General features: G+C 43.9%; 1 protein-coding gene across 6 annotated transcripts in view; it reads right to left on the bottom strand.

Moving 5' to 3' along the window:
• Positions 1-6956: 6956 nt before the first annotated feature.
• The window catches only part of LOC119167626 (uncharacterized), a 215277-nt gene continuing 195798 nt past the window's right edge, over positions 6957-26435 (bottom strand). For 2 of the 6 annotated variants that reach the window (XR_012884134.1, XM_075866016.1), the window contains 2 exons: positions 21224-21439; positions 6957-7141 (listed from right to left, as the gene is read on the bottom strand). Coding sequence is in view for 4 of the 6 variants with exons in the window: in XM_075866016.1 (XP_075722131.1) it covers positions 7081-7141; positions 21224-21378 (216 nt within the window). In the remaining 2 variants the exon portion in view is untranslated. Of the gene's footprint in view, positions 7142-7523; positions 7617-21223; positions 25393-26435 lie in introns of those variants that run through there. The other 4 variants (XM_075866015.1, XM_075866013.1, XM_075866014.1 and 1 more) reach the window with 4 other exon arrangements.

Here is a 26435-nt window from a genome sequence, read left to right as displayed (position 1 = left end):
CTTCGCTCCAAAGAACTGCGCCTTTCCTTCGGCGTGTGGGGCGCCGAAGGAGTATGGCTGGTGTCTATCACCTCTTCTGAGGTGGTGGATCGTGCCTGCTTGGGAGGCACGTTTATGGCAGTTTCGGACCTGACTTTACTTGCAGTGGTCCGTGGTCCAGCAGTCTCTGAAGTCTGCTGGGCCTTTTGAATCGGAGGCGGAGCAGTACAGACTGCTCCAGCCGGAGGCGCTTCTGGCACAACCGCAGTCACACTTGGTGTGAATCTCGCGGGTGCCGAAAGACGTGGCACGGCGCCTCGACGCGCCACGTCGGCGAAGGAAGGTTCAGAAGTATTGTGTGTAAAAAAACGTTGACGTGCCTCTTGAAATGACAGGTTAAACTTTACCTTAAGTTCTAATATTTGTTTCTCTTTTTTCCATGCAGGGCATGATCGGGAGTAGGCAGCGTGATCTCCTTCACAGTTAGCGCAACAGGCTTCTGAAGTGCACTTTTCGGATACATGTTCACAAGATGCGCACTTCGCGCACCTAGCGCGCCCTCTGCACGTTTGGGATCCGTGTCCGAAGCGCTGACACTTAAAACATCGGCGAGGATTCGGTATACAAGGTCTGACGGGAAGCTTGCAGTAACCAGTTTCAATAGAGTCGGGAAGGTTGCTTGTACCGAAGGTAACTATGATGTGCTTTGTTGGGATCTGTTTATTATCTCGCCTGATTATTATTCTTTGTACTTTCACTACATTTTGTTCTTGCCAGCCTTCGAGCAATTCACTTTCAGACAGCTCAAGGAGGTCATCATCAGATATGACACCACGCACTGTGTTCATCGACCTATGTGGGCCCACTGATATTGGGATGTTATCAAATGAAACGAGTTTTGTGAGCTTGTCGTACTGAGTCTTGTCGCGGACTTTTAGAAGGAGATCGCCATTCCCCATCTTAGTTACTTTATAGCCAGGGCCGATTGCATCGGTGAGCGTTTTTGAGACAATAAATGGTGAAATAGATCGAACTGTTTTCTTATCATTTTGGCTGTGGATTACATGGTACTTGGGGAAGGTCTCTTTAGGCTGTGCAGTAAAGAAGCTGTCATCGGTGCGCCACCTTTTCAGGCGGCGATCAGGGAGTGCAAGAAAAGGGTTTTCTATAAGAAGCATTTTAAATTCGGCGGCGATGGTGGCCACCCACCACCGAGCCCAACAAGGGGACGCTACAAGGTTGAATAGTGAACACTTGGAGACGCCAGCCATGCATCGCCGCTATAACCGAATATAACTACCCAAGGTTGGGTAACTACACAGGGTTAACCCTTGCCGCCAGGAAAATTGGAAGTAAACAGAAGAGAGTAGAAGACAGGACAGATAGATAGTGAGAGATAAAGACGAAGATGTAGGCAGAGAGAGATAGGAAAAGGCGACTGCCGATTTCCCCTGGGTGGGTCAGCCCAGGGGTGCCGTCTACGTGGAGCCGGGGCCAAAGGGGTGTGTTGCCTCTGCCGGGGGGCCTTAAAGGTCCAATCACCCAGCATCGGCTCAACCCCCAGGATTCCCTTTTCCCCGGACACGGCAAAGCCACGCACGGCTAGGCGTGGGAGGGAGTAGAAACTCCCCCGTTAGCTCGGGTCCGTGGTGTCGCTACACACCAAACGCCTACTTGCGCAGGCGCCCCTGCGGGGTATTTATTGTATTCTGTCTATCAAATTATGTATTGTCACTCGAATGAAATTTTACCTTGCTTACTTTTGGGCTTTTCAGTACGTTTATTGGCGAGTACTATTTATAGGTTTGTATAACGTTTATTATGGGTTGTGTCATCAGCCTATCAACTGTAATTTCTGTTTCAGTGTTGGACTGCTGTTCTTATTTGATGTTTGATGATGATGATGAGCAGTTTTTAGTGGCGCTAGGACCAATTGATGGCCAAAGAGCGCCATTTCAATTGACTACAGATATGAACATTGATATGGTGCGTGGCTGGAAAGGGGCCTTAAAATTCCTCGCTCAAACGCGGGTTAAAACATGAAAGTAATAAAATCATGACAGTGGCGTGACATATGTGTAGTGATAGCGGATGGCAAAATGTCATGATAATAAAACCATGATGAAGATGTAGTCGCCGCAGCCACAACCACTCTGTAGAGGTCGTGCTACGGATGACCTCGAAATATCGGGTGAAAGCTTTGCACATCTAAAACAGCTATCTAAAAACGTTGGGCCTAACTGTGTCATCGCGCTGTAGCTCCCCGCACTTTCGCATAGCGTTGCCGGGAGGCTGCTGCACCAGCGGGGGCCTTGCTCGCAAAGGAAAGCCCTGCCAAGGCTTTTGGACCTGCGCCGAATTGAGTTGGATACTCGCGAAGAAATCGTGTGTGCCCACCTGTCGCCTCTCGCAACCGAAAGCCGACTCGTTCATGACGAAAGTGGGCACTGGAACGAGGTGATCAAGAAAAGGAAAACCCTCTACGATTGACATCTCGCAATCGTTCATGTTTCAAGCAGTGTGCGTGCCTTGTATCGCCGCTGCGCTTCACTCCTCGCTCTGCCCAAAGTTTTGCCGGCCTGTTATCAGCGATGTAAGTTAGGACGTTTACTAATTCGTATGCAATCAACACAAAACGACGCGATGACGCACTTGTTGCAAGCCTTGCCTCCTGGCTGGTCAGAAAGGGGGTTTCGGAAAAATCACACTCCGCTACGTCCCGGTCGTCACTTCAGCGTTAATTAGCTTTAGCTGATGCTCAGCACTGACTTCTGAGCTACGCATTATGAATAGGGAACATGCCATGCAACACGAAGACCTTCATAACGCCATTGTGCGGCTTAAAACAAGTAAAGCTTCCGGACTCGCCTGTTCGTATATTCAACGCCTTCTTGGTTTATTACACGGACAAGATAATACGCCATCATTAAGGCAAAAGAACGCCGCTGCTTAAATATTGCCTATCAGCGCAAGTAAGGTTCGAACAAAAACAAAATTTTTTCTGGTGCGTCCTGCAGAAAAAAGCGCCAGTGGTTTCTTTTTTGGCGCTTCAGTGCAGCAAGCACGTGCAATGCGATGAAGCTGTGGGGGCACGCGCAACGTCATAATATGCGACCGAGCACCTCGACATGATGTTTTTCTCTTTTTTTTCTACAACCCGCCCTTGTCCAACAAGCAGCCATGCAAACTTGATGGCAAGTAAAAAAAACATACCTGGCCACAAGTGCCACATAGTCATCACACAAATTGAAATAAAAGCAGGAGTGCAGACCATGCATAGAGATACACTGGAGGATGTTCTAAAGCATAGACCATGCTCTGAATGAAACAGAGGGAACTTTGATGCTAGTGTCTGTGGGAGCTTCAACGCACAGCACTTCAGCTAGCATGGCAGGGATGGGTAGTACACGAATGCGTCTAATGTTCGTTCTTTTAGCTCCGTGTGGCCTGAATTCACTGTGCCACAAGACAAAGCTTAACAAAGGTTTAAAATCAATGCATGGCTATAAACACAGCCACAAGTGCATGGGAAGCCTGCAATTACGAAAACTAGGCAAATCTGTGAAGTACCCGTCATTCCCATGGCAACTGAACGACTGCAGTGCCAGAGTTACATTTAGGAAACTATGAGGCCATAAAAGTCACCCAGGATCTTGCAATTACACCTTGTTTTATATTTGCATCATTTAAAAGCAATGCTTTGCTGGGGTGAAATGCCATTCGAAGTATCACAAGATCATTGCTTGCTTAGACCCCTCATCATCCAACCTTGTATAGGTGAGAGCCGGTCCTTACGCATGTGCCTGTTCAAATAAACATCCGTGCATATGACTGCCTGATTTCTGCAAGGATTATAAGATGCAAAAAGACTTCCCAATTCAACAGCATACACTTTAGAAACAGATAATAAAATCAATGCAGCAAATAGTTCAACTGCCTCTTGTAACACAGCATATGCCAGGTAGAAAATACTGCAAAGGCAAATATATTCTGGAAATTGTTTTGCAAAGCCTTCACATGCATGGCGGCAAATATATCGGTTAATGCCAGCAATGTTTATTTTCTGCGAAGCTCTGAAAGCTCTTGCACAAGTTCTCTAAAATGCCTATACACCTTTTCAGCCTATGAACTTCGCGTTTCACTGCAATGTAATGTTAAAATCAGAGGAAATAGTAAAGCAGCTCTAAGATTTATAAGCTGTTGTAAAAAGAAAAAGCAATATATTTCTTAATTTTGAAGAAGCATTCTGAACAAAAATAGACCAACTGAAGCTGCCACAAGTGGCCTTGAAAATGTGAAAATACTTGCCAACGGAAGCTGCTGGTCAAATGTGGAGGCCACGCATTTCAGTCAGCTGTACATACTAATCCTGTCTTTGTAATGCTATGGAAATATTCATAATAGCACCTATAGACACAGCACAATACACCCAGTTTATTATGTCTTTTGGCATTGAGGATAAAAGATAGCTTATTCCTTTGCATACATTTCTAATATTTTTGCAGTTATGAAGATTAGAAGCTTGATGACTGCTGGCATACTAGTTTATGTTTCTCAAAGAGATGTGGACATCTATAAATCCAGAAGCCCCAAAATATAAATTTCGACAAGTGCGAGGATATCCAAATGCAGAGCTGTGAAACGTTATGCTCACACCTCTTATTTAATCTCTATACGAAGTTTCGATTCAGCAAGGCATTATACAAGTATCGATGTTCATATGCCTCATGACTGGCATGTGTCTTTGCACAAGTTTTTCACTGCCATTCAGGGTTGTTGCAAGTATTGTACTGAGCATGTGTTTTTCTCTCCCTCTAAAATATCCCTGGTGACAGCACTGTTGCCAGCACCATAAATGCAGCAATGCAGGCAGTGACTACAGTGCCAAATGCATGAAACACCTCGACATTGAGGTCTCGTCATACAAACTAGCTAATCACAAACTTTGCGAATGATTGGACTACAGCCCAAGTGGTGCAAGGGCTTCTTGAGAGAAGAAAAAATTAATAAAAGTGAACTGCTCTCTTAGCCTTTTCAGATACCACCTATGAAGAACTGTATGTACTTGTGTGAAACTGACATTTCAAGGCACTCGATATTCTATTGCAACAAAAATAGCGGCATAACACGAGGTGCGTTAAAAAAACGAACTTTTGCTTTGCTGTAGTCTTTGACTTTGTTTCTCGGCCACAAGTATGGTTAAACAAAAAATTTCATCTTGGAAATGCCACCTGCTGTCTTAGTTCATATCACAACTGTGCGACATCTGGTGGAGGTGGTTTCTTTCATGTTCTGGGCGCCCCCATCAAGCCATGAACCCAGCTCCAGTGCCAAAAAAGATACGCGACACCAACCTTGAGCCTGACATCAATTTCTTCAAACATTAATCTTTTTTAGATTACTGCATAATCAATAAAATAACTAGTGGTAATGGCAGTTCATTCCTCCGATCTTACCTAATCATTTTTATATTACTGCGTAATTTTCAATAAAGTAAGTAGTAGTAATGGCAGTTCATTTCTCTAATCTTATCTCAACATTGTAGCAGCTTGGTGCAGCACATGGCAAATAGATTTAGACATGCGTAAATGTAAGAAAATGTATGTAGGAGGATATGCAGACATCTTGCTAACATACTAGGAAAATGTCTTACACAATCGGGTCAGCTCATATATATAATTAGGTGTTCTTATCACATTGAACTTATCTCGGGCACCTCACACTGAATACGTTACTAATAATGCCAATTACAAGTTAGGCTACATGCATTGAAACTTCTCAAAACCACGATATACACTAAAACTACTCCTATATGAAACATTATTACATCCCAAACTTGAATATGCCTCTTCTGTGGGAGACCCTTGCCACGACAACTTGATTCACTTGTTTGTACAGAATAACTCCATACGCTTGAAACCTTTTCACTGTAATTGCATTGCTGGTATAACTTCAATGAAATCCAGCCGAAGCCTTGCTTCTTTTGCACCCCCTTGGAAAATATCCCATTTGGCTTCATTTCACGAATTATTCTGTCATACCACCCTGCATGACCAACTAATCCTGAATCCGCAGTACATATCCCATTGCAGTGACCTCGTCATGAGGTTGGCATGGCATTATGCAACTCCCAGTGTTTTCATCTTGTACATTGGTACATTGAAACCAACTACCTGAAGACATGTCACTATTAGTAATTGTTTTCCAATAAACTTTACTCGGTATTTTGTAATTATCCAAAATAGACTAACTAATACTCTGTATTTACAGGCTGAATTATGTATTGTGTTTGATGTTCTTACACAGCTAACATTGTATAATGATGAGTTTATTCTTTGTTTAATAACTTTTCATGCTGCATTTTCCTTGTCTACTTTGTAACCAGTACCCTCCATTAATGCCGTAAGGATTTTGAGAGTAAATAAAATAAAAATAAATATGCAACTGAATGCTGCAAAATGAAGTTAAATGAAGAGATTAGAAAGTCAATACATTTTGATGTTTCTTAGCCCCTAAAAATACAAATAGAAAAATCAAGTGGTGTACACAACTGTGTACATAGCGTGTCAAATGGTTGATATTCATGCAGCATTCCTTGCAAGCACTGAAAGGCGATGCTTTAGTTTTTTTTTATGCCAACTTAGTCGGATTTCAGGGGTTGGCACTCCTTTAAGAAGTGGAGTTTGCTTGTTTGGGATTAAACAAAACCAACTTCTTGCTTCGAAAACTAACATTTTTCAGGCAAAGTAACATGAAGTATCAACATTTTCTGGCTTGCTCTTGTAATTGTTACAGTTCATTTATAATTTTAGTGCAGTAAAAGGGTAAATTATGTGGCAGCTTTGTGTTAGTAACAACAACAAAGCATTCAGAAATACTACACAAAGGCAGCTGCTGTCCCTATCACAGTACATGTCCACAATGAGGAGAACGTTAGTATACCTTGTGTAGCACATGTGAGAAAAAGACTCGACAGGTTTTCACACAAACAATGTTTTCTTTATTTTCTGTCCCCCTCGCGCCAGTATTGCTGATGCATCGCACGTGATCACACGCATCCTCTTCTTCCATCATGGCGCAATCCCCTCGCTGTTGGTGGCACTACAACCCAGTGGCATTCAAGCCCTTAGCACCGAGGTTCACACTGTTTTTGGTGGCCAGCCTGCAAGTAGGAAAGATACCAAAGTCTTTTTAAGTACCCAGTTCTGTGACCTGCTTTCAGGTCAATTTTTATTCTAGTTTCTCAAAACTTTGCAAGAAAATATGAGGAAATGGAAACAGTCAGCAATCCTAGATGTATAAGAACTATAGTACAAGTCAAAAAGAAGGCAGGAAATTGAACACACAAAGAAGCACACAAGCAGCACAATAAAGAGGACTCCAAGACATAATGCATACAACACTATGAAAAGTGCATTGTGGATGATGAATTTTGATCACTAAGCTTACCAGATATATTTTCGGCAATCAGCACACCTATAGAGTACTGCACATGGAGATGCATGTCAACTGTGGGCACGCAGTATTGAGTTAACATGGCTCACATTTTTGTATGCTTCATGGGCATGTAGGACTGCCTTGTGGGGGTGCGTGGCAATGGATGACGGAGCTTGTGCGCTGAGAAGCAGCAACGGTGGCTCAATAAGGAATGAAAGCACCATTTGCAAGAAAAAAAGAGAGAGTTCAATTACTTTGTATTAACAGTGTGTTACTATTATGTTCTTACTGTACTAAACTCATTAAAATTAACATTGCAGATTTTATTATTTACAAGTAAGCAAATAAATACACAAGTGAAATAAAAACTGTCTGTTTGCATCATTTTTCACACACCCCATGGGCATCGAGAAGCTAGACGAGACCATCTGAAGCTTCTGGTGGGTAGGGTACAATGACGATAAATCTATTCCAGCTTTATTTAGTGCTCATAAGTATGTAGGATGACTGCCAGTTGGGCGTGTTGGTAAAGGTTCATGATGAAACAAGCACAAACAAGTGCAGTGTACTCCCCGAGTCTGGGCTCATAAGTAATTCAGTCATTCAAATGCAAGCTCTGAAGGCCAGAATGCAAGGCAGCACCCCAAGTAAGTCTTTCACTTTCAAGTGACTATGATAGTCCTCCACTGCTTTGCTCTTTTTGTACCGCAATAAAAAGCATACGTCTAAAGTGTCCAACATTCCAACGGCTTCTCTGGCAAGTATGTAGAAATCCTGAGAAAAAATTTTTTTATTCTGCCTTCAGTCTTCTTCTATCGGAGTGATGAACGCCCAGAACGATGGCTGGTGGACATGATCACAATGGTGTGAAAGTCTAAAACTGAAACCGTGTGCAGTTTTTGCAAGGCCTTCACCAGTAATACTACATACACCGTACTGGTTGTATAAAGCATGGAAATTGTCAGATAATGTATTACGGAAGTTTCTCCAGCTTTGTTTAGTTGGCCTCAAAAATCACCACAGTTGAGGGGAAGAGTTTGTTCTAGCAACACTGGTACGCCAGCATTGTGAAACGAACTATAGTGGTTTTACTCCTGTTAAGTGTGCATGCAACTAAAACACACATGAAATGTCCTTCACAAAACAGCAGAAGGTCTCTGCTGTCTTGCAGTTGTGTTTAGGTGTTCTGCGTTGCATATTGGATGAGAGCCAACATGGGCAACATGATTAAGCGAAACGTAATGGCAAAATGTTCTCCAATGTAGAACTTTGGTAAGTACTGTTGTGCACTTTAGGCACAAAGGCTCGTGCAACATTACTAGATGACATTGGACCCACGGGCAAGGTTTGAAAATTTATTGAAGTCAGTTGTGGTAATACTTGCCGAAGACATTTTTTTTAGAGCGGCGCCAGACGCTACACTCTTTTTTCTCTGCCATAGGCAAGCACGCGACCGTGTCGCCGGCAGTGCCGCGGTACCTTTTTGAGCGCGTGATAAAACAAGCGAAAATACTCTCTTGTGCAGTCTAAAGTTGTCTCAAGTGAATGAAATGCAATTTCAAGTTAAACATGTTCGTTTTTAAGCAAAATCAGCCTACTTGCGAGCATTTCTGTGTGGATAAATAGAACCACATCGCTGCTGGGTGGTGCCAGCAGCTGCTTTGTAGATTTTCAACATCAAATTTACTCCCTTTATAAGGTACGAAAACATGCTCATTGCTGCTGATGAGATTAACAATCTTCTCATTTTCACCACATTGAGCAAAAAGTTCTGTGCAGTAGACAGTCCCTTAAAAAATTGTACCAGAACATTACAGCTTCATTGCACTAGAAAAGCTGGAAATTGATTACAAATGTCGAGCCCTCCTCACAGCGAATTCCGAATGTGCATGAAACCTGACAAGATAGCTTCTATATGCTTGGTAATATTCAGTTCTACCATTCAACATTTGATTGAAAAATATAGGCCTCCAACAGTTCGCCCTGTCAGAAAACATGCATGTGATTTTCGGCCACAACTTTTTACACGCACCTGTCCGAAACAGCCAGAAGAAGCAAGAACTGCAAGGTTTAGTGATAGGCAAATAGTTATGTGAGGTTGAAAAAGTAGTAATTTGGTTGAATCATTTAAAATCAAGCATTTTTATTATAATCCAATAACCTTAAGAATTTTACGAATAAGAACTAGGCTTGTACGAATATCACATGCGCTTGTGTAATTTCCTCGCCTCTTAACAGTGTCCTTTTCTGCTCTTATACCAGGAATGTCTCTTCCTTGTAGATATCAGTGACCTCACTTCAGAGTCTACTCACTCTAACTCGGATCGAGGCGCTAGTCTCAGAATGAGAGAGTCCAGTTTAAGATTTCTGTGAGTGTGCGTCCAAATGAGTCCGTCTTTGGAAAATTTTGGCGATTCTGAGTCCGAGCGAGTCCAAAGCGCAAGATACATTTCCTGAGGGAATCTGAGTTAGATTTTTGTTTGCCAAGCTATAGTCATATCTACTCGTTTTCAGCATTACTATCTGCTTTATCTAGATCAGCGTTCATACTCTCGTTAATGCTCACATATTTCCAAGCCGTGTCTTTTATATACCATTTCAATATTTATTGATCAGTGGCATGAATTACATGGTGGAAGGCCTTGACCTTTCCCTTACCATTGACAACTAAAGGAAGTTGGTGACAAATATATATTGCGCTGTCATCTCTTTCAATAAAAAGGACCTTACTGGTTTACGAGTACTCGTAACTCGTATTCGAAGGCACCATATGAAAAGGTGCCAAGAAGAGCATCGATTACGTGAAATTTCTATGTTAGAAAGCAATGGCATTGTGGTCGAAAAAGACAGTGAGTCCGATCGAGTCCGGTTGAACAAATTTTCGTGATAGTGAGTACGGCTCCCAAAAATGTTTATTGAGTCCGAGCCTGAGCAAGCTCCACAAGTTTTTCTGACTTACGCTTTCTTGGGTTGAAGCAAAGTGGAAGCAAGTTTCTATTAAATGTATGATTTAAATATGACTACATTGCAAGTTGTCCACAGTGAAATATTTGTGTTTAGAGGTTTCCCACTTGGCCCATAAAACAAGCTTTTAAACTTAATAGGGCACTCCAACACTTCGAAAAGTGCACTTTTGTAGCCAAACACCGTTAGCAGCTAACACGAGAGATTATGGAGGACAATTAAATGCAAATGCTGGGTGATCGATGTATCAGCCTGCCTTCGCTTGCTTTGACTAAAAAAGAAAGCGAGTTTCTGGCTTTGACACAATTGATTGTGAACTTGTGCTGAGCTGTGGCGTTGTAACCATATAATGAGATGATGATTGTCTTGCTGTGATGCAATACATTGCGCGGTGGTGTTCCGTCATGAGTATATATTTCCAGCATTTTCGTTAATAAAATTTCAGTTGAAGTCAGCGCTCTTTCTGTCCTTGTCTCTTCTTCTGTAGTTACGTCGTAACTACTCGTAGTCTTGCGCTGTACAAATATGTTGATTCCCTATCACCAACTAGCCCAAACATCTGTCTTATCAAGTTACGAAATAAAAACACTGTATACCCAAAATTTCCAAAACAAAGAAAATTCAGAATATACATTTTGAGAATAGAGATGACCCAAGAACAGTACAACAAATTTATAAATGATGCATATGATGGTTCTATTCAAATTGAAAAAGAAAATTGGAAGCGAGGTGCCACCTCGTTGCTCGTGCCGTGCGGTATAAAGCATTGCTTGATTTTTTTTTTTTTTGGTAACACACATGAACTCAGTTTTCTCAATAACTTTTGGTTCTTATTGTGATAAGAGCCCAAAAGTGTTTTAATATAGATGATTGATATATGATCCCACTATAAATACAAATGTCCAATGAACTTCGCTGTTTAAAATTAACAGGGTTGCAGGCACTATAACCTAACTCAGTCTTGAAAGGTGGCTTCATGGCAGTGCGAATATCCCCTAAGTGGTTGGTTTCACCGCACAAACAACCTATGCGGCTGTGAAACCACCTTTCAAATCGGTCACACACGGTGAAGTATGTCTCACAGGCGCAGCCACTCAGTGATGTCCCATGCAGGAAATTTTTGCTTTATCAGCGAATTTTCGCCTGTCATTTTGAGCCAAAAAGAATCTTCGCGATATTGCAGGGTATTTTAGGAATGGTTAAATTCTCATATGACGACCGATAATTAGCGGTCATAGTGCGCCTTCATCTGCTGTAATCGGTTCTGGTGCATGCACCAGGCTAGCAGAACCCTTGAGATTTGATATACGCGAAGCGATTTCTAGTTCATTATTGGTGTTAGACTTGAAGCCCGCAATGTGCAGTGTACTATCACTATATGAATGAATATGGCATGGCTTTGTTGTGCGGCAGCGGATGGGCTAGTCATGATTTCAAAAGTGGCCAGTACGTCATACACGTGTAATTATAGTGTTTGCGTAGATGAGGGCGGAAATTAGTACTGTTATGAAGGGAAATATGCTGGAACTTTCGTCAACGTTAACAGGGAAATATCCCCGAAATAGGGAATTTTCATGTCTATGAATGGAAATTCTTTGACGTAGAACGAAACATCACTGGCTACAGTATACATGCTGGATCGGCGGTGACGTGAGACCACTGACCCAGTCCACGAAGGCGATCGCTCCACGAAGTTCATCCTACCACTGTGGTTGTGACCGTCAAGTTTCTACGAGTGCCGATCGCGTTGTTGCACAATGTCGAGGCACAATGGAGGAGATGCATCAGCCACTTGAGGTCGTAAGAGATGACCAGCAGTCTACTGAACACGAGTCCGTGTTCCGAGTGAACTTGGCCGACGAAGACGCCGTCAATGAATGGATGAAAGCGTACAGCGTACGGACCAACACTTCTTGGATTGTCTGGCGCGTCCAGAGTGTTGGGGAAAGGTGGGTTGTCTTGTCGATGCCATTTACTGCACTACAGCCGTTTGAGCGATCATTTACACAGGGCTTACAGCTGAAATCATAGTTTCGAAATTGCGCGCCGCGATACAAGGCGATTTTAGTGATGTCATGGCGGCAGCTCCATTTGGGGTGATGAGGTTGCTGCGGCAATTGCGCCGAGATGTGAAAACTGCTACATACTGAAACATTTCGACAGAAGAGGCACAATTAACGATGAGCGTGCGCCAAGATGTCGTTTTCGCGGTCTTTCAGCCAAAAAAAAAAGTGGTAGGCGAGCGAAACACGAGTGCTCGACCATTTTTCACCATGGCGAAAAAACCCGCTCTGTCCCTTCCTACGCGCCTACTTGCGCATCATATTCAATTGTGCTGCCAATCCGTAGTCTAGGCTCCTCAGGGCATATGAGCCAAACATAGCGCAGCACGTGAAAACAGAATTTACAATTCTTAAACACCTTTAAATCGTTCACTCTTCTCTCCCCCCAATGATGCCATCAACCTAACCGTGCCATAAACTCAAAGTGGACGGCCACTGGCTGATTTGACACCCCGTGATGGGCAATGTTACCGCAGCCGTCACAATATGCGGCGATGTTCGCTTGCTCGCGCTGCAAGTAGCCTAGCATTCCAAGAAAAAAAAAAAGCTACACAGAGACTGCTTCGTTGATCAAATCACTGAAAGTGACCATAACATACTGTACTGAGCCGTCGCATCATGTTTGGGCAGTTCTCTGAAAGCCACCTTGTTTGTTGGGAGATTCATAAATAGGCACAGAGGATGCAACAAAATGAAAATGGAGGATGTTTTAACAGCTCAGCTATTTAAACATCAATGCCGGCGATTTTTTGACATCAATGGATCTCAATAGAATTCGGTGGGTACGTTCCTTCGCAGATTTTTGTCATTTATGCCAATTGACAGGATTGAGAGATGCACTGATTGTTTGCAAATAAATTTTTAGGCTTGCCTCGAAATGATCAACTGACTTGCCATAATTATTGGCAACACTGTCCATGTAACATCACGTTTGGCATGTCGAATGAAGTCAGAGTGTCCTAAAATGAACTAGAGGAGACTCTAGCAGTACGATCGTTCGGCTACCATGAGAATCATGTGTAGAACACTTATTTGCCTACTCTTTCTGCTTGCAGAACACGTATTTGCTTGCAGGTGGCGGACAAACATGTGTCTTTGTTTATTCCTGTGTCATAGTATTGTTTCGAAGGAAAGAACAAACAGTTTTTCATTTCGTGACCCGATGTGAAATGGTAAGCCTAAACGATTAAGGTGGTGAAGCGTAACTGCCAAACATTTGCCGATTGTTGTTTCATGACAAAGCAGCTTCAAGCCACCCAAAGTCAGAACGAACGTGAAGTACGACAGCTGGGCAAATCCAGCGGCAGTGTTTGGTACGAAAAAGCTTCCTTCCTTCCTCTGTGATGTTTGGCTGGCACTTTGCTGGCCTGGCTTTCACAGTTTTCATACTCTGCGCCAGCGGGATCAATATGCTACTTCCGGTTCTTACCAAATAGTGTGTCATGCGTAGACAGTGCGCTTGGTTGAGTTTCAGTATTGCGCCTTTTTGCTTATTAAAAGCTTTTTCCAATTTTTTAAGAATTTCAGCTATTATCTCAGAAGCGTACAAACACCATAACCTTGATATGGTTGAAAAATCTCCAGAGTTGGCTTTTGAGCCAGCTGTGAAAACTTTGTGTTTGCAGAAAACCGCAGGTTGGTATGAGCTACAGGATTCGGGCAAGCCCCACTACAAAATACAGAAGGTGTGAGCATTAAAATGAAAACTCTGCTTGGTGAAGTGGAGATTGTGAAACACGAGACAGGGAAAAAAAAAGGCAGCCAGCCATAAAATGAAACAGGAAAATAAAAATAACTAAAGGAAATAAAGACGTAAAAAGATAGAAAGAGAGCAACAGACCAAAAGAGACAGGAAGAACTGACAGCAACACAGGAGAAAGAGAGAAATAAAAAGAAACAGAGAGAAACAAGCATAGAGAAAAGGAAAAGAAAGTAATAGAAAGAAAAATAAGGTAGAAAGAAATAATGAAAAACAAAAAAAGACCACTCAGTTCTGCTCCTCATTCAGACTACGCAACGCTACTGTAAAGTCACCATAAATATGTATTTTTTCATGTGCAACAAGGCCTTCTTATTTAAAGTGTTCCAGTTAATCACTGGACTTCTGAAGGATGCTAGATAATTGCCCCTAAAATTTTTTTTTAAGACATAAGCAATTACACAGGTACTCGTAATTATACAGCACATGTACTCATGCATAATTGAAGGGCGAAATGTGCTGTGCCCCTTTAAAGATACTGGTAGCCTCTTGCCAGACTAGACCCGTATTCACAAACCTTTCGTAACACTACAAGGCCCTCTTTAATTAGGAAAAAAAAAGTTTCAGTATGAGAAAAAGCAAGGGTATGTTTCATAAGCTCGCCTCGTTAGGTTTAAAGGCAGCCTTGCATAAGTTAACCTCATCATAATAAAGAATGAGCTAAAGACGAAGGCCATGAACTTTCCCTAGCTCATTGCTGGTTTATTAACACGAAAATATAGCTGCGTGCTCCTTCCACCAATGAAATAAATGCCGGAACGCATGCCCATGCAAGTTGGGGACAGTATGCTTCCTTTTGTTTATGAATGCCTCACCCTCATAGCACCGGCCACTTGCAGGAGCGCGCTGCCAAGGCGGTGCACGGAGGCAAGCGAGGCGGTCTATGAGAGACTTGAACAGCTGTGGTGCTGCAATCGGGTTTTTTCTCCGGCTGTCTATGTGTGTTTGCACGAGAAAGCGTAAAATGACCATTTTTGCCAAGCCCGACCGCCACTGCAGATCAAATTAAAAAGTTGTTGCGACGGAAAGTTCAACAAAAGAAAAAAATGCACATGCCGGTGACCTGATGCCCGAACAGTATATGCCACTTAAACTGCAGCAAAGTAACTAATGCGACTTTCCACTGAGTGCTGCAAAACAAACCCTATACTTGAAGTGGCTGAGTGGCATGCCTGTGCACCAGTGTCGCAAGCCAATGTCTCATTGCATGGTTCACAAACAACACTTATCGCGGTAAGCTTCTATGGCCATTGCTGCTTCTGTGGCTCCGGCTACTCTTGCTTTGCTGGTACTAGCATCGGTGGCCGTGCAGTAAAGTCAGGCAATGTTGGGCAAAGCAACTATGTCAGGAGCCCCATTTTTTCAGGAGGGCAATTCGAAGCGCAATAACACCGTGCGGATCACTCAAACATGATCTTATTTAAAAGTCAGTATTTCCTTGGCATCGAAGTAGCACTACGACGTTTGTGGACCGCTACTTCAGCAATCTACGCCAACTTGATATTTACCCTTAACGTCTCTCTAATGTCTGGTGAGACCACTGTTGTAAATGCAGCCTTGTGGGTGCACAGCCATGGTAAGCTTGTGCACATATTCGCTCTAGTCTGGACATGTTCTGAGGCCACCCCAGTTGCCAATTACGCCTGCACTGATGGGGCTATCAACAGTGTCGTCTCCTGGCGTGCACCGAGACAAAGGATTGCTCAACACTACCATCATCTTCATGATGGCATGGCGGCTGAAGCACCTCTGGGGTGCCCCAGTCAAATGTTCGACAACCACTTATACGGTGCTCATACAATCGTACGGTGCCATGCCATTGCACAGAATACAACATACGAGCAGCCAGCTCCAATTGTGGTAAAAGCATAGCTATTACAGCAGTGCAACTGTAAAAAGAGTTTTGTACTTCTAGTTATTCTTACTTAGATAATTATATTTTACAAAGCAGTGCATTGTGAAAGAGCTTATCCCCATTTGCACCCATGTGTGTCATGCAGGAAGGCTTTTCACAAAATTTGGCACTGCCAGCATCACACCAAGAACAAGAAGAGTGGCCCACGAAATGCCAAGTGCATGGCCAAAGTTGACGTAAAAATAAAACTGGTCACGTTTAACACCAAACACAGGGACAAGTATCTGCAGAGAGAGGTGCCTCTTTCTGCAGTGATACGAATCGACGACAGGCACAGCCACAGCATCAACTCAGCGGACGCTCTGCTGCTGCTTTAGGGCACCAGGTCAACAAGGCAAACATTCCTGCGTTACTTCAGCGAAGGCATGACCCCTAGCGAAGCAAGGAAACTGCATGAGAGCAAGCTCTCTATGGAAGATGATGGCCCTGCAAAGCTGGCCAATGTGGCTTTAAATCTGCCTCAAAGAACAGTCTACCACTGGCACAGCGTTTGGAGGGAGGCCTGTTTTGGTGGTACTCTCATCGACCCTGTGCTGAAACTAGAGAAAAAGGCTTCTTTGTATGCAGCTCAAGGTATGTCTAAACTTGTGAAAGAATCTGTCCTCTACGTAAAACATTATTCATAAGCACTCATTTTCAAAGTGTGAGTGGTCAAGTGGTAGCTATGACAAATTAGACAAATTCAGCACAAAGCCTGATCATCTACTTGTGATTAATGCCAGTGGCTTGGTTGTACATTGCACCTGCCAGTCAGAGCATACATTTACCATTATTTGCTTGGGAAGTAAGAAATTATGTACTTGTTACTTTGAAACCAACAACTTTTTGATGAATTTATGTTCCTGTGCCCAAGAGGTGCACAGGTGGTCGGAGTTTCAAGTGGCAAAACCAGATCAGATTGATAGGAAAACCAAAATGAGGAAAAAGAAAGGGGGGAAGAAGAACATATACATGACCAGATAAAAGAAATAACAAAAACATTATTTTCTTTGAAAGTGACACTGACACATTTTAGAAGGTTTTTGTTTCAAGGCATAAGTTGGCAATCTAGAACAACTGACACGTTGCATGAGCATCAATTCACAGGGAACCATCATTAATGAAGCCCGCGAGTCAGCCCATGGAAACGAATTGTGAAATATAAAACACGAAAAAAAAAGATGAGATGCCTCATACTGGCCGGCCTATGTTTCAATGTAAGTATTTATCTTTGTAAAGGCATTTTGTCCTTCTTGGCTGTTAGTTGAAAAGATTGGTTGTAAATGTCATTAAAGAAAATGTTGAAATTTCAGAAAGCATGAAAGCAGCAGGAACCAGAGCTGTACAGAGTGTCAGCCACACAGGTAAATCTAGAGCGGCCATTTAAACTTGGGAGAAAACAAAAAAAAAGAAAAGAAGCGTAAAGCGCAAGAACGGGACAAAGGAAGGCGATACGAAAATGGGCGCTGACTGCCAACTGAAATTTTAATCAACAAAATCAAGGATACGCAGATACAAAAAAATGGTTAGATTACAAATCTTCAGTCATGTGCATCACATCAAATTGATTTTTTTTTTCAAACAGATTAAGTAGCGGAGTGCTCACGCATCTATGGCCCCTTTGGTGGATGGCAAAAGCTTCAAATATGTCCTGTGCGAGCCTTTGACAACAGCATTTCAGGACTGTAACATCCGACAAACGGAGGAATGCTGTACCCATGCCTAGCACAATGTGTGGCTAAATTACTACAAACACCGATCTTTGCATGAATTGACATATTTGCAAGGCCTATAACTGATGCGCCTCCCAGTCTGTGCCACAGACACACAGCCGCACGAACACTGAATTATGACATATGTTCATCACTGGATGAACGGCTTGATATTTTTCTTTGAACAGCTTGCTCCGCTTCCTTGCTGTTCGTTCGCATGGCGGCACATTCCGCCTAGCGGCACATTCCACCTCGCTTGGTGGCACCGATCGCTCTTACTGTTCAGGAAGATGGTCAGGTGTCTTGAACCTATCTTATTTTGGTCCTGGCACCATATCGTTGAAGACTGAGAAGTAGAGCCGAAACAGAGAACACCTTATTTGACATGTGGGACAAGCGGAGTGGCGCTGGCTCACGACATCTCAACACTCTGTCGACAAAGACCAGAGGAGATGATTCATGCCTGCCTTCCAGCTGGCAAGTTTTTTTGCAATCTAGTTGTAACTCTAGCTCTAAGATACGAGGTGCATTTGTTGCATCTGCACTTAGTGAACAAATTCACAATGGTCTGCTATTCTGGCATTCGTTTCGTGTTTCCAACATGATGGTGCTGGCATTGCAGCATAGGTGTATAAAAAGCACAGCTGTCATGCAAGGCTAGTTCATGAATTACCTTCACTTCCTCGTGATATAATTTGGAGTGTATGGTGCACAATATGCCCTAATCTGCAGATAACAACGCTGACAGCATTTGTGTCCATTTTAATCACATTTAAATAGTACACCAGTAAACGTCTGGTAGGTTCAAATGATTTCAAATGCCATAAAATTAGGCTTGTACAAATATTCAAATGCTTCGAATATTCAAACGAATAATGCAGTAATCAAATTTGCTTTGAATCGAAGTTAAATTGTTGAAAATTTTGAATTATTCGAAACGAACAAATAGGTTCATATTAGTCCACAAGTAACACTCTGTAAAGGTGGTTTCACGGCAGTGGAGGAACGCTAAACCATGGAAGCATTTACCCAAGCATATTAGACCACAAGTAAAAGTGGGTTCACTGGAGTGAATTGGTGCTAAGCAGTCAAAACACGTAATCAAGAGAAATTCGCACTGCAGCAAAGCCCCATTTCAAGGTTTTAATAAAGAATTACCCTGACATCGATTCTGCTTTTTTTTGTTTTCAGTTGAAAAGCTTGTTACACAGACTTATATGCTCGAAGTAAAAAAAAAAAAAACGCAGCATATTTTACTGGCTATTACTTGGACTGTACCAAAAGACGAATGCTGTACAATTCAAAGTTGTTGCCACTTTCTTTGATGAAAAAAGATGGCCTTTGCACAGACCCTGTTTCAATTTTTAAAGATCTGTGCAAGTTTGTTTGGCCATGACAAATATGCCCCTTTTTGTTTATAATATGCAATATATATACTATTACAATTCAATTATAAATTATTCGACTAAAATTCCTATTCGCTTCGAATTCACTTCGAACCTAAAATTCCCTATTCGCACAAGCGTACAGAAAATGTCAGCAGCATCAACTTTTACGGACCACCGCTTGGCAATTCGTAGAGCAGACCGGGGCAATCAATTTCCAGATTACAGCGCTGCGCACCATGCACAGCCTCCATTTTGAAAAACAATTCCCGCGCTCCTTTCCTACACCTGACCAATCCTCCTTTCATGCGTAGTGACACAAATTCGCCGATCGGTGACTTGACGAAGCACGCAGCTCATCGATTAGTTTAAACCAGTCACGACGGCAGGCTAAGCTTTTTTCTCCTTTTGAAAGAGAAGGGTGGCGAGACCGCGCGAAAATTTTAAACTAGCTGAAACCAATGTTCTAACCCTTGTGAATTCCTTAATAAAGCATTCGCGAAATCCTTGAGGCAGCATGCTCATGGAGCAAAGGTCACATATTTTTTATTTTTGGTCCTTGGGGGGTTGTTTACTGGCCTTTTGAACTGGGGGCAAGCATGTGCAGATCACAAAGTGAATTCAATGCAGACAGTGAAGCAGGCTAATGAATCTGCATTATGGTGCAGTTTAAAAAAAGTGAAAATATGCCAATACGAGCACCCCATTGAAAAATTTCCTGCTAGCTACAGGTCATGTATGCAGACACAGCAGAAAAAGTTGAAGCTGCCACTGCCGAACTGAAGGCCCTACAACACGAGGCCTTCGTGTCTAGAGTTCTGACATTCTTGCGCCCACAAGAAGAGTGGGTGCAGCTCTACCGTTTGGACGTGTTGACAAGGGGCCACAACACCAACAATTTTGCGGAGGCAACCATACACGTGCTCAAAGACATTATACTGAACAGAGTCAAAGCATTTAACGCAGTCGCACTCGTAGACTCGGTGGCTCTGGTGTGGGAGAAATACTTTGAAAGCCATATCCTCCGCCACGCCTACAGCCGTGTTCCGGCCCATCAACTGCTGTACAAGCGGCTGCTGTCGAGAATGCCAAAAGACGCAGCCGAGGCCATCCAAGTGGTAGACCAGGGACAGTACATTGTGCCTAGTGCCACCCACCCCAGCTCCAGTTATGAAGTCTATGCCGACATAAGATTACGCAAGTGTCTTCTTGGTAAGGAAGGTGCATTTTGTAAGCACCAGGCTTTGGTGCACAAAAATTACGGAGGACTGTTTTCAAATGCTCCGGTACTGAATAATGACGACCGCTACCAACTGGGACAGCTGGCCCTTGGCGAAAAGTGTCCCCCAGGATATTTTTCGGACCCTTTCAAGAGGAGGAGCCCAGCAGTAGTGCCAGAACCACGGAAGGTACCAGTGCCCAGCAGGAGGAGCCAGACGAGCTCCAACCAATGCAAGGCGCCAGCACACAAGAGGCCACACACGTCGCACCTGTACCGTCGGTGCCTGATGCGGCCCAACTTGCCCAGGTAAGACAAGCCCCTTGAAAGGGCCCTGAAATACTTTTCAATTAAACATAGGGAATGCTACTGAACAGTAGTCAAGGCTTCTTTTATTCCTGTAAGTTTATTATTGTGCTCCACCACACTAACGAATTTACAATTTCATATTGGTGGATGTCATCATTCTGAGGGCAATTTCAAGATTTCAACACTACCGGTGTCGTATTGTTCCACGTTTGGGACTACAAGTCACCAATTGTTGGTATTAGCAGCACTTCCACTAGCAGAATAGTCAAAGCAGGTGACAGGAAAAACTTAACTTAAACTGACTCCTCAGCTTGAAATTTATTCCCGAGCAGTTGTCTGCAGTTAGAGAGGAGCAAAATAATTGTGCAGTTCTTGTTGGTGTGTTGTACACGTGAAGTATATTTCTTTCACCACTTTGGTGCAGGCCCAACAACATGCATATGAGTTCCTGGAGGTCCAGTTGCGGCGTGTGCATTGTATGAATGCACACAATCCAGCTTACCTTGATATCGTGAAGGGCCTTGGAGAGGAGGCCTTGCTCGTGTTCAGAACAGCAGCGATGGGACAGGACTGAAACTGGCACTTTAGGCTACCGCTGCAGCAAGACGTTGCCAGGCCCGTCACATAAGGGTGCAACCGATCAGCACTGCTAGGCATAGGCCAGGGCTTACAATGGCGTCCAAGAGGGTCCCTACAGGGTGCCTAGCAGTTGAGCCAGCTGCCAAGAAAGCAAAGAAGAGGCCCCATTCTTTGAGCCACAACATAGAGAAAAATGTGCCTGGTGCAAGGCTGCACTGAATGGCAGCTGCCTCCCACCAACTGGGCGCACGACAGTTCTAGGCACAGAGCCAACTTAGTTTGAAACATAATTTCTTGCGTTTTATGTGGCGAAACGATGATATGATTGTGAAGCAAACCGCAGTGGGCGACTGATGATATGTGGGGTTTAACGTCCCAAAACCACCATATGATTATGAGAGACGCCGTAGTGGAGAGCTCTGGAAATTTCGACCACCTGGGGTTCTTTAACGGGCTCCAAAATCTGAGCACACTGGCCTACACCATTTCCACCTCCATCGGAAATGTAGTCACCACAGCCGTGATTCAATCCCACGGCCTGCGGGTCAGCAGCCAAGTATTTTAGCCAGTAGACCACCGCGACGGGGCCCACAGTGGGTGACTTCGGATCAAATTAGGCCATGTGGGATCCTTTAAAGTGAACCTAAATCTATGCGAAGAAGCAGCTCATCGCCACCGCTGCACTTGATGCTTTATCTTTGATTGAATCAAAGCGAGATTGACTCCTCGCATTAGCTGTAATATCTTAACCTTACAATTGGTCGCCTTAGCCACAGGCAGAAGCATTTGGCTCTGCACTACTACCTCAGTATCATGCATACAGCCTTGTCAAAGCTGATGTTAAAGAATGGTGCCCACTAATCCCACTGGTCCTTTGGATCCATCAGGTGTGGTCCTCACAAGTCACAATCATACTCATCAATGTTGTGCAGTAACATTGTGCCATTCCACCATGAGTAACTTTTGTTTCGCCTTACCGTGAGGAGTTACGAGGTCTTTAATTGCGTTTTTTGAGTGGCGGGGGAGGGGGGGGGGGTTATTGTCCCAAAACCACGACACTGACAGTATTGTTCTGTGCCACTTACCTAGAAACCGAAGCAGTGAGAAGACTAGGTGGTGCCTGTCCTGGCCATCGTGGTTGTTTTTTTCCCGCAGTGTTATTACTGTGAATATTGTAAATACACTCGTTTTCGGTCATCTCTCCGTAACATCTTTGGTGGATGTGCTGGCAATCAGGAGCACACAACGGAACTTCGCAGCGGGCGTATTCTTGGACAGTCCATCATGCCGGCAGACAATTCTGCTGATCCAGCCCCCGCTATGCCGAATGCACCCAGTCACATTGCCGTGACCAACCTCCGAGATCCAGGCCCCTTCTGCGGGACTGATAACAGGTGGAGAAGTGGCTGGCCAACTCGGAGTGCAGCAGCAACACCAATCGCTGGGATTCGATTTTGATGCTTGCAAATGTCAGGTACTACCTCAGGGGTAGGACCAAAGTGTGGTTCGACACACACGAGGAGAATTTAAACGTACGTAACAAAAAAAAAGACGTAGGTAAACAAAAAATGAAACACCTTTTTGGAAAGCCCATTGCACGCCAAGAGAAAGAACTCTCGTGCCGTGCCTAAACCTCAAAGGAGCTGCACAAGGTTTATATACAAGACGTCTTAGCCTATGTTTTAGCCTTGTGCCGGCAAGTTGATAGCCAAATGGCCGAAGCCAACAAAGTCACCCACATTATTGAAGGCATTGCTTAAGACGCCCTTCACTTGCTCGTGTACAAGACTGCTCCACCATTTACGACATTATCAGGGAGTGCTGAAGTTTCAAAGAAGCAAAAAGCCGACATGTTACGCAACAATTTGTTCAGCTCCGAACACTGCTGCCACGTCGTCTTGCAAAGACGTCTAGATCCAGCCGCCGCCCTGTACCAAAAACTTCCTGCGTCTCGTGCGGCATAATATCGAGGCAGCAACTCCATCTGCTCCCCAGGCTAATTCTCACGAGGAGGCCCCCCCGACAGTGTCATTAATTCAGGCCGCCGTGCGCAAAGAACTGGCGAATGCAGGCATCCAGCCTGTATGTGCCCAAAGTCGTTCTACATCAGCCCTGCTCCATACTACCAGCCACAACTGACTTATTCCAGGTACCATGATTCGAACCAATGGCGCACGCGAGATGACGGGTCGATATGCTTCAACTGCAATGGCGCGGTCACATTTCCCTGTATTGTCGCTATCGCCGGCCATCGTCTCCTCGTGCACCATACCGTACAGACGACACTTCATCCTCCCCTTTGCACGGCAATCCACTGAACACTAATGCCCAAACATCGACCCCACATTATGACCCGTCGCAGTCTCCCCAGACCCAATGACTTTCTCGGTTGCTTATGTCCCGTCGCTCCCCCTCGCCGTCCTTCCTCGGGAAAACAGACAAGTGCAGCTCCCAGAAGGTGATGCTGCCTTGACTGATCGACTCTGAAATCCTGTTAACTCTGGCATCTCGACAAAAGCTAATGAATGTAGATGTAGAGGGCATGCCTGTTTCAGCGCTCATTCACACAAGGGCCCAATTACCATTGATGAGTGCTCACCTTTCTCGATGATGTTTGATGTTTTATGGCGCAAGGGCCGATTCACGGCCAAAGAGCGCCAGTTCATCTTACTAAAAATATGGACAATGATTGTGATAAGTGGCTGTATAAGGGCCATAAAATTCCTCGCAGTAAGGCGGGTAAAAACATACAAATAATAAAATCATGACCATGCCGTGGAAGGTGTGTGTGGTGTGAACAGATGACAAAAGTTGGTGATAATAAAAGACGATGGTGGATATGTATGGCATTAGCACAAGTGCCTCACTCGTTCAAACCCTTGCGTCCAAGGGCCGTGAGGCATGTGCTTTCTTGTGTAGCCACCGCAGCAAAAACCTCTCTGGAGAGGTCATGCTACGGTATGCCCGGGTATATGACATGAAAGCTGTGAATTTCTTTTAAAAACGCTAACAATGATTTATGGCTAAAAAGTGGTTCCCTACCGACAAACATTGCAGGGTGTGAAGGTATATGTTGTCGGTAGAGTAATGGAAAATGTTGTTTTCTTAGAGTTTCTAAATGTTTACACTGGATTAGTATGTGAAGGACTGTTAATGTTTCACCACATTTGTCGCACAATGGTGGATCGTCACTAGACAAAAGATGTGTGTGTGTTGCGTATGTGTGTCCTATCCTGAGTCTCGTTAGTATTACCTCTGTATAACGCGATTTTGATACTGGCAGCCAATGACCAAGGTGTGGCTTAATAATGTGTAGTTTGTTTTGTGTGTGTGTATTCCACTTGCTCTGCCAGAAGTCTCTGATGTTTCGTTTGAGAGACGGCTTAAGATCAAGGGCCGGGATTAATATGGGTGTAGTGGCGGTGCCCTCGTGGACGAATGCAGCAAGCTGATCCGCCATCACGTTGCCTTGAATTTCACGATGCCCTGGCACCCAGCACACTACAACATGTTGGTTGAGTGTGTAAAGTGTGCACAAAATAGAGTAAAGTGAGATGAGGACAGGGTTTTTTTGTTTTTTAAGACTGTGCAGAGCCGTTACCACACTAAGGGAGTCTGTATAAATTACTGCTTTTTGTATTTGTAATTGTTTGATGTGTTTAGCTGCCACAAGTATCGCGTAAGCTTCCGCCGTAAAGATACTTGTGTCTGGATGTAGAGGGCCAGCATCCGAAAAGGAAGGGCCAACAGCAGCGTAGGACACAGAGGAGTTAGACTTAGAGGCATCTGTAAAAAACTCAGGACGTGTGTATTTGTGTTGAAGTTCCAAGAAGTATGTTCGAATATGGGCAATAGGCGCATGTTTAGTAACTTCTAAAAAAGACACATCGCAATCTATAGTCTGCCACTGCCACGGTGGCGGGTATGCTACAGGAGCCATTAAATTGTGTTCGAGTGACACTCCAGTGTCCTCAGCTAGACCCTTCAGGCGAACTGAGAAGGGCTGCCTCATTGATGGCCTGTTTTGAAAAAGAATGGAGCTCGACAAGTCATTTATAGTAGAGTATGAGGGGTGCCTCTTGTCTGCTTTCACCTTAAGGAAATAAACAAAGGACATGTAGGTTCTTTGCAGATGAAGCGACCACTCATTTGACTCAACGTAAAGGCTTTCTACAGGGCTGGTGCGAAAAGCACCCGTAGAAAGGCGGATGCCCAAATGGTGCACGGGGTCCAGCATCTTCAAGGCACTTTCAGTAGCAGACTGATAGACAACGGCCCCATAATCTAAGCGGGTGCGAATGAGGCTTCTATAGAGGTTCATGAGGCATTGCCTATCACTACCCCAAGTAGTACGTGACAACACTTTTAAAACATTCATGGCTTTTAAACATTTTGTTTTTAGATACTTGATGTACGGCACGAAGGTCAACTTGTTGTCCAAGATTAGGCCTAAGAATTTATGCTCGGCTTTGACGGAAAGACGTTGCCCGTTCAGTCGAATGTCAGGTTCCGAGTGCATGCCTCTCTTTCGAGAGAACAAAACACACGTGCTTTTTTGTGGGTTAAGTCGAAATCCGTTTTCATCTGCCCATTTGGAGATCTTATTTAAACCCAGCTGAACCTGCCGCTCACACATGGCCAAGTTGCATGACTTGAAGCCAAGCTGAACGTCGTCGACATATGTACAATAGAACATATTGCGGGGAATGGACAAGTGCAAAGAGTTCATTTTGATAATAAAAAGTGTGCAACTAAGCACGCCACCTTGTGGCAAGCCTGTTTCCTGGACAAATGTTTGGGAAAGCACACTGCCCAGACGGACACGGAATGTCCGCTTTGACAGGTAACTTTCGATTATATGAAACATTCTTCCGCGCACACCAAGCTGAGACAGGTCTCTTAGAATGCCGAACCGCCATGTTGTATCATACGCCTTTTCGATATCTAGGAACACAGAGAGAAAATATTGTTTATGGACGAAGGCGTCTCTGATCTGTGCCTCAATACGAACAAGGTGGTCTGTGGTGGATCTACCTTCTCGAAACCCGCACTGAAATGGGTCGAGCAAATTATTTGTTTCAAGGAAATGTACAAGTCGGCAGTTTATCATTTTTTCGAAGACTTTGCACAAGCAG

Source organism: Rhipicephalus microplus, chromosome 6 (assembly GCF_043290135.1).
Source record: "Rhipicephalus microplus isolate Deutch F79 chromosome 6, USDA_Rmic, whole genome shotgun sequence".
NCBI classification, from domain to species: domain Eukaryota; kingdom Metazoa; phylum Arthropoda; class Arachnida; order Ixodida; family Ixodidae; genus Rhipicephalus; species Rhipicephalus microplus.
This window is presented reverse-complemented; position numbering and strand designations above follow the sequence as displayed.